This window comes from Miniopterus schreibersii (assembly GCF_964146895.1).
Source record: "Miniopterus schreibersii genome assembly, chromosome: 14".
NCBI lineage: Eukaryota > Metazoa > Chordata > Mammalia > Chiroptera > Miniopteridae > Miniopterus > Miniopterus schreibersii.
In genome coordinates this window covers 42631383-42645069 of record NC_138114.1, presented here as the reverse complement: position 1 = coordinate 42645069, position 13687 = coordinate 42631383, and the positions used below count along the sequence as shown (strand labels likewise).

General features: G+C 42.2%; 1 protein-coding gene across 1 annotated transcript in view; it reads right to left on the bottom strand.

Moving 5' to 3' along the window:
- The window catches only part of SORCS3 (sortilin related VPS10 domain containing receptor 3), a 449042-nt gene that overhangs the window by 112098 nt on the left and 323257 nt on the right, over positions 1-13687 (bottom strand). The window contains exon 7 of the mRNA XM_081158097.1: positions 12135-12253. Coding sequence (XP_081014223.1) covers positions 12135-12253 — 119 coding nt within the window. The remainder of the gene's footprint in view (positions 1-12134; positions 12254-13687) is intronic.

The window sequence follows — 13687 nt, the reverse complement described above, 5'->3', positions numbered from 1 at the left end:
GTATAACCAATAAAGCCAGGTCGCTGAGAAATCAGATGGGATTGGGTGTTAGGAGTGAGAAATGTATATGGGATGAAGCTGACTGCAATTTTCACTCTATCTATAAACGGATATATAGCAGGGACTCAATAAATTTGAGAATCTCTCAAGGCAGCCTTGAGTTGAGTTCCCCCCAAATGTAGAGCCTGAGACAAGGGCTTTATGCAGGTAGATTTTTTATGGCGGGGGGGGCAATCTTCGGTCCTTTGTCTTTGAGAAGTGACCACAGAGTGGCAGAATTAGGAAGCAGGAACCAAAGAGGGAGAGAAAGCCACTCCAGGCCACGCTAATGAACTAGTTGGGACTATGAGAAACTGGCGCTCCATCCCACTGGGGACCCTACGAAGACTCACAGAGATTGAAGCTCAGACAGAGAGAGGAGTGCCTGCCACTGGCTCCTGGCTCCTGTTGGTCAAATTGTCCAAAAAGCTCTCGACACTTTCTACTTCAAGGTTTGCATCTGCACCAGAATGGCTAAGGGGTCTCTCATGAGCATCCTACTTGGGGAGAAATCAGCCCCAGAATAAAAAACAAGAGGCTCACAGTGCAACAGAGGCAAGGTGACATCAGGTCACCTCTGCGCACAGCTGGTTTCTGAGCAAAGGTGAGCCAGAAGGATGTGAGACGGGACACACGTGATGTTCAACACAAAGGTCAACTAAACATCACTACTTCACAATCGCTAACTTGCATTTATTCACGCAAGGATTTCAAATACTAACAGCAACTTTTACATCAAGCTAATAAAATCATTATGTGTAGAGGGGACCTATCCCAGCTACATGCTATTTAAAGGACTTCCATTAGTGCTGGCTTTTGTAAACACTTTTAAGATTCTGAAAGTGCTCAAGAATATTAACCTGAAGACGTCTTTTTGGATTGCTTTTGAAGACTGTCTCTGAAACTCTTTCATTTCCCTTTAAGCTCCGGTGTTGTAAATGTGTCCCTAATGATGAAATTGCTATTTATTTAACATTCAAAATCTCTCCCATTAAGACCAAATTAACATCATTTAAAATACTGCCAAATAGGTTTTCTTTGAATAATTACACCCTATTAATTTCTGCCTCGGGGCTTTTTTTTTTCTTTCAGAAAGATAACAATTTATTAGAGATACAATGGCCATGCCATAGAGGCTTTCCTACCTCCCACGTTGATGCATAAAGCAGGATCTTAAATGAAGTATCGAAACCCAAGGGCGCTGGGGACTAGGATGCGACAAAAAGGTTCTCAAGATAATTAAACCCCAGAGAAGCTACAGTTACATATGTATCATTAGCAGTTGGGTTATTTGATAACCAGGAAAGGTATGTGGGAAGATTTTATCATGCACACATGTGAATACACCGTTGGATCTATGAATTATTAAAAATGAATTTGGGAAACAGATTCAGTAACCTTTTATGTGATGGGCTTATAAAAACCCTTAAAAGAGAGTGTACATACACAAAATGGTGAGGCTGATTTTCGCATGTGGATTAGTCTTGATTCTTGAATTTTATAGGGCTGTAGAGTTTTCAAAGCATTTCGAAGCTGTTATTATCTCCCCTGATCCTCACAACAACCTTCCAATTTAGGCAGAGCAAGTAGCATGAGTCCATTGTGCAGAGAAGGGGAAATTAGTGCTCGGAGAGTCCACGGGACCGCCCCAGTGTTCCTTGGTGGGCATGTGGCAGACTCTGATTACAACCCGGGTCCCCAAATTCAGGGTTGTTTTGCCCACAACAGACCACTAGCTTCATGAATCCTAAACTGCTTGACATCAGGGACAATGTCTTCTAACTCTGCTCTGCTCCAGGGCACCCGGCATATTTAGGAGCTCACCAAATATCTGTTAATTGGTGGCTGGTACTTATTAATTGCTAATATTCCTAGAACATCTCCCAACCCTTTATAGCAGTGTCATTTTTTTATGTTTATACCAGAGCTCTTAAAAAGTAAGAGCAATGTATATTCAAGTGCCGACTGGCTTTCCTGCCTTACTGGAATTATCTAGAACCACCCTGATGCATGCCATTGCTCCACACTCGAATGCCCTGTTGGAGAAGGGGCTTCTGTTTTGACCATGGCCACACAAGACTGGCAGCTGAAAGTGCCATTAGGTAGTAGATTGGTCTACACAGTGTTACTGGTCTAACTGGGTATGGAGAAGAATTTGACGGAGCTGAGAAGGCCTTCCCCCTTCAAATGTTTTGCTTTCCCCAACTCTGGAGTACTTTATTTGTTCTTTATTATCAATCTGTTTTTTCCTCTTGTATTTTAGATATCTGAAGAAAAATCAGTATCATACTTTGAGAAAAGATAAAATTGCACGTACAATGAAACTCATGAGTGAATGGAGCCTTATCACATTGAAGGCCGCCTCCCATACATCATCACGCTCCCTAACGGGCAGGGCATGAATGGTGTCACTGAGGGGACTTAGGGCTAACACTGCTGAACTACATTCTTCAGAAAATCACTAGCAAAGCTACTCCATGGGAGAAAAGACAGGATTTCCAACCAGTTTGACTCGGAACACAGAAACAAATTTGTCTCTCTCCCCCTGCCCACAGACGAAAGCCGGTTTCTCTTTTATCCATGTGGAACGGAGACATTTCAGGCAGACTCTTTCCCATTGAAACAAGGGCTCTTCTGGGAAGGATTAGCTCCTTCTGATTCCACCAGGAAATCCCAGGCCCTGGTCCCCCGCGCAGAAAAGGCATCGAAGGGTGAACAAAAGTCACAGCTCTCTGTCTACCTCCAGCTCGGCTTTGCCCACAGCAGGGGATCCAACACTACCAGGTGGCCTCAAGCACAACCATTGGGATGACTACCTTTACCCGTTTGTCAATAGCAAAATGAAAGGCGAGGCAGAACCTGGGGGGTCTCTCTAAGTTACAGGAGCCGTGTGAGTAGCATATGGACCTTCCCATCACACAGAAGATACAGGCTCAGAAATAATAACATCACGTGGAGAAAACAGAAATTGTGACTGGCGTGGGAGCTTTCCTTTCCAGGGCAAATGAGAGGGGGTGATTTGTTTGTTTGTTTGGTTGGTTTTTGGTGTTTGTGTGTGTGTGTGTGTGTGTGTGTGCGCGCACACACAATGAATATCATGGGAAGTTCATTGTGAAGAGGTTAGCTAGGTTTTTGGTTATTTAAACTGCACTCTCAAATGCATATAATTTGTATATAATGATTCACTCATGGGTAAATAAGTATGCCTTAACTATATACATCGCATTCATTAATATGCAGGGAAAGGCTATGGGATGTCACCTGAATCCTAGTGGCTCAGTTCTCCACACACAGACATGACTGGCCCTTGCCCCGTGGGGCCAGCAGTGCTACAGGATGCCAGTGGTGCACAAACTTTACTTAACGCCGCTTCCCTTCGTCAAATGGAAAGGACTGGGAACCCGGACAGGCCTGGCCGGCGTGGCTTCGCAGGTTGCAGGGGCGCCCTATACACCAAAGAGGTGCGGGTTCGATTCCCAGGAGGGGTGTGTGCGGGAGGGGACTCATCACTGTCTCTTTCTCTCCCTCCCTCCCTCTCTCTCTTCCTTCCCCTCTCTTTAGAATCAGTGGATATGTTCTCAGGTGAGGGTCAAAACAAAACAAAACACCTTAATATACAGAGCAAACAAAAGCAGAGCTCCTTTTGCTCTGTTTAAGGAGAGGCTAGGAGTCCTAGAGTCCCACCCTGAGACACCCTCCCCCATATTTTGGTTGCCCCTGAGACAAGTTCCCTAAGGGTCAGTGTGGCTCCTCAAAAAATTAAGAATAGAGTTACTATACAATCCAGCAACCACTCTTCTGGGTATCTATCTGTAGACTTTGAAAACATTCATTTGCGAAGACATGTGCACCCCTATGTTCATTGCAGCATTATTCACAATGGCCAAGACATGGAAACAACCCAAGTGTCCTGCGACAGAGGACTGGATAAAAAAGACATGGTGCACATATACAATGGGTACTACTCAGCCATCAGAAAGGATGAAATACTGCCATTTCCAACAACACCGATGGACCTCGAGAATATCCTGCTAAGCGAAGAAGGTCAGACAAAAAAGTCAAGAACCATATGATTTCACTCATATGTGGGATATAAAACTGAAAGCAACAAATGAACAGAAAAAACCAACAAAACTCATAGACACAGGCAACAGTCTGCTAATTACCAGAGGGAAGGGGGCTGGAGGGAGTGGTACAGGGTAAGGGGGTCAAATACATGGTGACAGAAGATTTGATTTTGGGTGGTAATCACACAACATAATATACAGATGATGAACCACAGACCTGTGCACTTGAAACCTATATAATTTTATTAACCAATGTCACCCCAATAAACTCGATTTTTAAAAAATGGCCAAAAACCACATTTAGCACACAGGGTAGGAAGGAGTGAGGGGACAGACTGACGGGTCTCATTTTCTGTGAGTTTTTCTCCCCCCTCAGAATTGTATGTCTCTGGTGGCACTAAAACAAAATATATCCATACTTTAAAAAGTTAAAAAAATGTAAGTGCGTAACTCCCTTGACATTATGAAAAGCCAAGCCCACCAAAGCCGCTTATGCCCCATCCCACTGCTCTTTAGCTGCTCAAATTGTGGCTGTAGAAGAAAGCATCTGCCTCTCCCAGGCTCCCCTTGAAAAGCGAATCTATGGAGGGTGGGCGAGCATCTCTCAGGCATGCACGCTCCTCAGTGTCAGCTCTGCCTGAAGGGTGCTCCCTGGGCACCTCGCCCCAGCAGGCCGGGCTGGACCCAAGCCTCGCAGCGCTACAGTGTCTTTTCCCAAGATCACTGTTTAGCACATTTCTTGCACAGTCGGTAGAATATGACCTACCCCGATGCCCTGATACCATGTTCAGATACAAATCTGTGGCTTAAACCCTGGAGAAGAAACTACTGTTGGTCTGAGGGTTTTCTGCTCTGACAAAAACCTTTGGAGACAGCTTTATGTCAGTGACCAGAATGAGGACTCCAAGTCCTTTCCCTGCCTCGGGGGCAGATAGTAATTCCCCCAGGGCGAATCTTCACTTCTCCAGAAAGCCTTTCCTGATCCCCATATCAGTTTTCAAAACCCATACCCACCAAAAAAGATTAAACACGCATACTGATTTCAGAATGTATTTGAGACGACTCCAATCGTGTATAAAAAGCAAAAAATAAACAAAATATATTCTAAAAAAGCAGCCAAATAATTTAAAAAATGGCCAGTGCTAGAGGAGAAAGGAAGACTAGTACCCTAAAGGCTAAAGCAGGAAAGCTGCTCAAATTGACACCAAAAAAAAAAATTGGTTCTGAGCTTTCTAGCAACTATAGAAACACAAAATTACCTAGATTTAATTAAAAGGCGTAGAAAAGGTTCACATCTCCAGGACAATTTTCTAATTTCTTTTTCCTCCACTTCACTCCCTCCCACGACCACAGTTGTCCTTGGACAGGTAGGTCTTGGGGGTACATTGCATTCTCTTGCTTCCTCAGCACCACTCATGCCTTTCCCTCCCCCCGAAATGGGCTTTCTCCTTTACCTGCAAAAATGGCACCCACAGTGCCCCTTCCAGGACGCCCGCGCTGACCCTCCTCCCAGGACAGGGGCCGGGACTCTCCCCCGTCCCTCCAAGAGCGACACGTGCTTCCAGCTCATTCAGCTCTCATCACACTGCATTATAATCGTTCAGTTGTCTGTGTTCTCCATGGGGCTGAATGCATTTTAATATATTTAAATGAATGAATATAAAAAAGACGCTAAATAACATAATGGATAATTCCTGCACGGCAGTTTTATAAAAGTGCAGGGACAGGCTACACATGGCCATCTCTTAGGCAGTGAGCAATCGGTGATTACCCTAAGCCGTCTTATATTGTTAGTTGGAAAAACAAGGTTTCTTTGCTTTAAAAAGATAACTAACTACACTCCCTGAGAGTAAAGATGGTATCTTATCTTCTCAGTTCAGCTCAGTTCAGTTCAACACGCATTTATTGAGTACCGGTCATTACGCTAAGTGCCAGAGAAACAATGATGAATTAGGCCCAGTCCTGAGCCTCTTAAAGTTTACAGACCTGGCTGGGGAGACAGATGCTGACGGGTAAGTAGTCAGCAAAAGGAGCCTGGTCCAACCCCAACCAAGGTTTCCCAGAGGAGGCCTTGCCCAATGAAGGAAGAGTCTGCCTGCTAAAGGGACATTCCAAATAGAAATAAAAAGTAAGAATGGAATATTAGGCAAAAAGAACATAGTGTGTACATGGAAATTTAAAAAGCTTATTTTTATTGAAGGATAAAATATAACATGGAAGGTAAGTGGGGGACAATGGCAGGCAAGGAATTCACCAGAGGCTGATGGATTAGGTAGGTTTCAGATCAAAGAGGAGCTTGTAGGCAACGTTAAGGAAATTAGATTTTAACCTATAGGAGATGAGCAGCCGCCGAAGTCAGGAACATTGATTTTCATTTTAAATAAATTACTTTGGAACTAGTGTTGTTAATGGATTGGTGGGGGGAGCACTATCTGGGAGCAGGGAAATCAGTTAGCAAGCTATTGCAACATTTCAGAAAATGCATGATAAGGCTTTATAAATGGTTTTAAATAGCCAAGTAATAATGATGCTTTCCCCCTTTTTACAAATAAATCACCCTGGAGCAACTAGAAAAACAAGAAAGAAAAATGCAAAGTCTCTACTTAATGAAAATATAACTCTGAAGCACAATGTATGAGGAAAGGAAGCCCAATGCAGCGAAGGACGAGCGGTATGAATGGGCACCAGGGCAGAAATGCCCACGGCTACAAATCTTAGGTAAAGAGAGGGAAGTAGAGTTCTCCAAAGAGGACATTTCCCAAGGAGCAAAACTAACCATCTATTATTTGGAACCAAGGGGATGTGGCCAGGAATTGGCAATGGGAGTATTCCTGGGACAGATTGGTGACAAGGAGAAGCTGGAGAGACATGGCTGAATAAAGAACCACGCAGGTCCTACCCGATGAGAAGAACCTACCCTCAGACGAACAATGTGGAGTCATACAGAACCTCACTGAGAACCAAGAAGGGCCCTTGTTCAGCTGAAACAGAGGCCTGATCTGTCACCAAGAAGAACCTCCTCAAATCGTTCATCCAGAAAGGGCTCATGACATTAAGCAAGAAAATGGCCGAGAAAATAGAGATAAAGGAAAATAGCATGAGCATTATAAAGTATCACAGAAAAATAAGAGAGGAAACAGGAAAGGAGAAACAAACAGCAGATATAGGACAAAAAATGCTTCCATGGAGCAAAGGAAAATTGTGGCCATACGGCTATGACCGAAAATAACCTGTGTGATGAGCTCTCCTTCTGCAAGAGGAGTTCAAAGCCGAAATACAGGAGCTTGGGGAGAGAGATGCTGGGACGACAAACAGTGATGAAATACAAGTGGCAAAACTCAGGAAGGAAGTTCAACAATAGCAGCCAAAAAGGCAAAGAAGAGCCTGGACACTGCAGCTCTTTCAAGGTTAATGTGGGTAAGACTCGGTTTTTTAAAATCTCATTTTGCTCAAGAAATTAACACAGATTAGAAGAAAGAAAATGATGCCCCCCCCCTTTGTCTTTCCTGTCTATTGTACACATCCTGAGTGTCCCGAAGAAAGAGAGTCAAAACAATGAAACTGAAATAAAGTACATATTTCAAGATGTAAATCACAGATACTTCTGAGAAATTAAAAAGTAAGGGAGATTTGGAAGCAGCCAAGTGCCCATCAATAGACAAGTGGAATAAAAAGCTGTGGTGCATACATACAGTGGAATATTACTCGGCCATAAAAAAGAAGGAAATCTCACCATTTGCAGCAGCATGGATGCACCTAGAGAGAATTATGCTAAGTGAGGTAAAGCAGACAGAGAAAGACAAATACCATATGATCTCTTATATGTGGAATCTAAAGAGGGAAACAAATGAACAAATACAATAGAAACAGACTCATAGTTGCAAGGAACAGACGGATGGCTGCTAGAAGGGAGGGAGGTCGGGGACTGGATGAAAAAAGTGAAGGGATTAAGACGTACTAATGGTAGTTACAAAACAGTCATGGGGATGCAAAGCAAAGCATAGGGCATGTAGGCAATCATACTATAATAACTATAGATGGTGCCAGGTGGGTTACTGGAAATATGGGGCTGGAGGGGATCATTTCGTAAAGTATATGATTGTCTAACCACTGTGCTGTACACCTGAAACTAACACAAAAGAATATTGAATGCAAACTGTAATAGGAGAAATTGAACCAACTGAATGTGATATACTCCAAGGGAAAGAATTGATGCAATATGACCAACACAAAACATACACTGATAAAGTGTATGAAAGAAGACTGGTGGTCACCATCGAACACATTTGCCTATAAAACTAAAATCAAAGTAAATATAGGAATGACTGTTCAGAGCAGAATTTAAATGCTCTAAATAATTTAATTTTAAAACTGGGTTTGGATAGAGAGGAGAGAGCGGGAGGTCATAAACATATGCTATTTCCCCTCTTTGTCCAGTGCCCCATAAAACATTTAAGGCTAATGGGATTATATTGTAAGGTAGAAAAGTAAATACTAGAAGATAATAAAATCAAGCAAAATTTAGTGATGGAAGAATTAAAGCAAGAGGGGAGGAAATGGAAATTCATATAAATACACTAATTTTATAATAGCTCACTGGAAGAAATCAATAGATATTATCCAATAAGAGAAGATTTACCATGTTATACAAAGTTATATTCATAAAGCTAAGTAGACAGAACAAATATTCAAATTATCAAAAAATCCTATAGGCGGGAAAGGATAACAGACCACATAATGAGTGCGTTGTTGTTTTTTTAGAAAAGCAATTATAACTAAAAACTAGTCATACACACACAGAACTAAGACATATCTCTCATATCAGTCAATGCAAATGGCCAAACTCACCCGAGAGAAGGGAAGGGCTTTATAATTAAATAATGATGTAATTAACTTACATTTATACTGTATGCATGTGCAGTTTCTATCTGCTATCTACTGACATCATTTTGTTTCAATCTTAGCCAATTGATAGTTGCAGATAATAGCATTCAATCTGTGCTTATTTGATGATTAATAAAATTCAATGTTTTCTCAGGATTATTGGCCTTTTGCATTATTTGAGGCATTGCTATTTGATTGTTTCTCATCTCTTTCATAACAAAAAAATCCTTAAAACAGTCTTCGAGGCCCTGCGCGACTTACCACCCTGTGACTTTCCGATGCTATCTCTAAACTCTCCTTCTCCGTCTCTTCCTTCCAATCTCCCTAAACTCTAAATATTTGAGTGCTCTGTGGCCCAGCCTTTGGATTGTCTCTCTTCTCTCTAGATACTTGCTCCCTAGTGACTTTAATTGTGTGATTCAAAAATATCATCTAAATGCTGACACCCTTTCAATTTATATCCCCAGCCCGACCTCCCACCAGCCCTGCTTCTAAATCCAGTCTCTAGTATCGACCTGCTCACCCCACAGCTCCATGAGAGGCTCGGAGGAGCTCGGTGCCCAACACACCTGGCCCCATATCCCCCTCTGACTGCCGACTGCCGACTGCTGCCACCCTCTCCCTGGTTCACCACCCAGTGAGGCCTTCCCGGGTCATCCCAAATAAATCCCAAGACCCACACACACTCAACAGTCACAGTCCCTCTTATTTTTATCCATAGTATTGTCGTCACCTGATATATTTTATAGACAGATAAGCAGATGATCGTACAGGGACAGACAGAAAGACAGAGAGCAACACTTATATAACATTGTTTTGGTGCTTTACAGGTGTAATTAACAAATGCAATCCTCCCAGCGACCCGTGAAGTGAGAGCTGCAATTATCCTCTTTCCGTGGGTGAGTCAAATGAGGCACAGCTCAAGGTCATGCAGCTGAGTGTGGCAAGCCAAGGTCAGAATAAATGCTGGCCGTCGGTCTCCAATTACAGGCCCTTAACCACTATCCCTCATATATATGTATAATACAGATGGATATATCATATATGTATTTTTCCTGTCTCCCACTACAATGTATATGCCACTAAAACAGACATTTTATTATGTTTATTATTTTAATCCCAGCACCTTGAACAAGGGATCTGCAAAATAGTAGGCAATCAATGAAACTTAATTGAATAATGGGAACTCATCTCTCTTTCAAACAAAATAAAATTTGATGCTGATTAAAGAAAAAACTTCTATTGGTTTCCAGTATAATGAAAAAAATGTTTCAAAAGAGTTAGCAAAAAATCTGGATATCTGCCTGCAGAGTTTTAGAAAACTTTATGCAATACAAGGAAAAATGAAACTAAAGAATCTGAACATTTAAAATTCTAAGTGATGTTTCCCAGAAACAGTTCTGCCATGTTCATCACTATGTGCAGTATGAGCATTAAGAAAAGTACAACCAGTTTGGTAACTTCATAAATCATCTCTGTGTTTCTAACTTAAAAAATTAGAGAGAAAGTGATAATAAAGCCTTAAATGGAGACCATAACAATGGGAATGGAATAAAAGGAAGTGCTTAAGAAATAACTAAGGGTGATATTAGTTAGCATAGGCTGTGGATTCATTTAATTTGGTGACGTACACTGAATTTCAGGTTCCTAGCTTGAGTAATCTGATGGAAGGTAGTGCCACAAATGTGTCAGGTTCAAGGGGACCATGTTGATTTTATTTTACCTGGGGAATGTCCAAGTTGAGATATTGAGATATTAGATATATAGGTCTGCAATACATGGTAGAGTTTCAGTAACTTGAGAGTGATCAGAACATGGAGATGGTACTTAAAACCATGACAACTCCCAGGTGATGGGTTGGGTGCAAAGAGAAGCTGGTCATGGGCAGAAAGCTTGAGAACACCAAGAGTGGTACCTAGAACTGTCTAATTTGCACTGTATATGTTTAGTAAATACTTGTAAATAAAGGAATGATAGAGCGAATGACCTGCCAAAATTTAGGGAAAATTGGCTCAGATTCTGCCTTTTAATCAAGCTAAGAAACTGATTTTGTAAGCCGCAAAGACCTCTCTTCCACTACCCCTTTCAAGCTAGTTTTTGAGTAGATGGCTACTTGCCCTGTATATTACTAGACCTCAAAAATCTATGCAACTAATTTGCAAAAAGAAATAACTGCTACATCCATAATCCATCTATCTAACAGGTAGTCATTGAGCACCCCTGATTTGCAAAGACATATTGTTTGGGCCAAGGGTGAGGGGTAAGCTGTGTGTATAAAATATTACCCCTATCCTCAGAGGGTATAAAATGCAATTTGGAAAGAAGGAGATAAATGAATCCATTAAGATTTAAGTAACAACTCCTAACTCAGGGAGATTCCAAAGTTCAAAGTTCATAAAAGACGATCTGTGCCAAGTATTTGTCACACACACACACACATACACACACACACACACACACACACACAGAGTCACTCACTCACTCACTCAGTGGAGCATCATCTTTTGTTTTTCCTCATTTTCTATGTATATTGCCCCTTCTTCCGGAAACTCAAAACCTAAAACAAGGCTTCCCTTGACCACCTAAAAATGTGCATCCCACCTAGGCTATCTATCTCTAAGTCAGAGTTCTTGGAGTAACAGATTTTGGACTCAGAGATTTGAAGAGGTAGTCAGCACTAAAAAGGGAAGGGGATATTTAGTGCATTCAAGATTTTTCCAGAATAAAAATCCTAGAGATGCTTGATTTCTGAGAGATTCTCATTCGCAAGTTAGACAAATCACTTTGGACAGAAACAGCATGTGGCTTAAATATATTAAAGTCAATTCTCATTAGAGATCTGACTGTAAATAACCTCAAACCCCAGCTCAAGTCCCATTTCATTTCAAGATTTGATTATACTCTTTGGTATAGTCAAACCACACCCAACTGAGGGATTCAATGGGCCATTAAGGTCCCCTGTAGACCATACTGACCCGCAATGCCTTCATCTTTTACCAGAAGTCTGGGATTTCCCCAGGGGGGCAGGTGACCAAGCAAAGGAGGGACAGCACCCCTCAGGAAAGCCATCCTCATTTTCTTGGTAAGGAGCTAACTTTGCCTACACATCCTCCCTCTACCATTGACAACACTTTCTGGACTCACCTGAATGAAGATGTATTCATCCTGGACGACCAGGGAACTGATGTCAATGGCGCGAGCAAAAGGCCCGCTCCGAGTGGTCTCGGCACATTCCTGGATCCTGCAGGTGAGGTAGTGAGCATCTGAAATGGGAGGGCAGAGCGACACTTAGACTCAGGGGAAATGGTGAGCAGAGCTCTCATCAGCCCACGAAGCTCTACCTCATGGGAAATCAGTGATGCCATTAAAACCAGCAATGAGATTTCATTTTCTTGTCCACAAAATTTGTAATAAATTTTTTTAAAATGATAAAATCTAGTTCAGGCAAGGGAGTAGGGAAAGAGTCTTATATTCTTCTGGCAAAAGAGTAAGGTGCTAGAGATTTTTGGAAGAACCAATGTGAAATATCTATCAGAATTTTAAATGCGTATCTTATATCAACAATTCTAATTCAAAGGATATTTTCTAGAGAAATACTCATATACTTTTACAAAGAGGCAAGGGCACAGTTGTTCATTGTGGCATTGTCCATAGCAGTCAAAAGTCGGCAACAGGTTAAATGTCCAGGGACGAAGGGTTTTTAAATTAACCAAGATGCACATGTAACAGGACCCTGGTGCAAAAGTGTCAGGGAGGTACATATGCCTTGCCATGCTGATTTCTCCAAGATGCACTCTACTGAGACCTTTTACAAAATTATTTAGCAATATGTATTGTATGAACTGATTTATGTCAAAAAACCCAAGGAAGACAATCCTTTTGGTTATTTGTTCCTTGATGAAAAACTACAGGGATCCCCTAGGAGCAGTGGGGACTGCAGTCAAGCCCAACACTTGCCTCTTGAAGGCTGAGCTGCTTCTCAGAATCGGTTCATTATCAACTTGCAGAAAAAAGTCTGAGTTTCTCAATGAAATTAACTGTCCCTATTTTTTAATGTGGAATTTCCTGATTTTTTAAAAAAACAATTGACAGAGAATTTAAATTTAAGATAGGGCACAGGCCAAACATCCTAAGGACCAAACAAATAAGCCTACAGTCCAAACAAGCCCCGGAAGCTGCTACTTACCCATCTCAACACTATAATTTGGTCCCTACCTACCTCTCCAGAAAAGAGACACCCCCCTCCCACATCTCCTGACCTGCGAGCAAGACCAGCTTGTTCACATTCTGTAAGTACCACCTGCACGCCTCTCCCTCTTTGTCACGGAGGGAGCCAGGGCGGCCTGGCTTTCCACTTCTGGCTGAGAGCACAGGGGCAGGCAGGCAGCCCGGCTGTGCCTTGGGGAACATGGCCCGCCTGCCCACCAGGAATTCTCTTGGACCAACACAGCCTTAGTAATTTGCTCTTAGAATAAAGCACTAAACACTCAGTGAAGAGCTACAATAAACACATGGAAAGAAACCACGAGTGTTGACATGACAACCGGCTTCTTTCTCACCAGCCAGTGTGTCAGAAAGCTCCTTAGGCTGGTCATCAAAGGTGCACACAGGAGGCCATCTGCTGGTCCCTACTCCACAGGCTCATTTCCCCCACTTATGACTGGCTCTCAATTTGGACACTTTGAAAAGAATCAAGT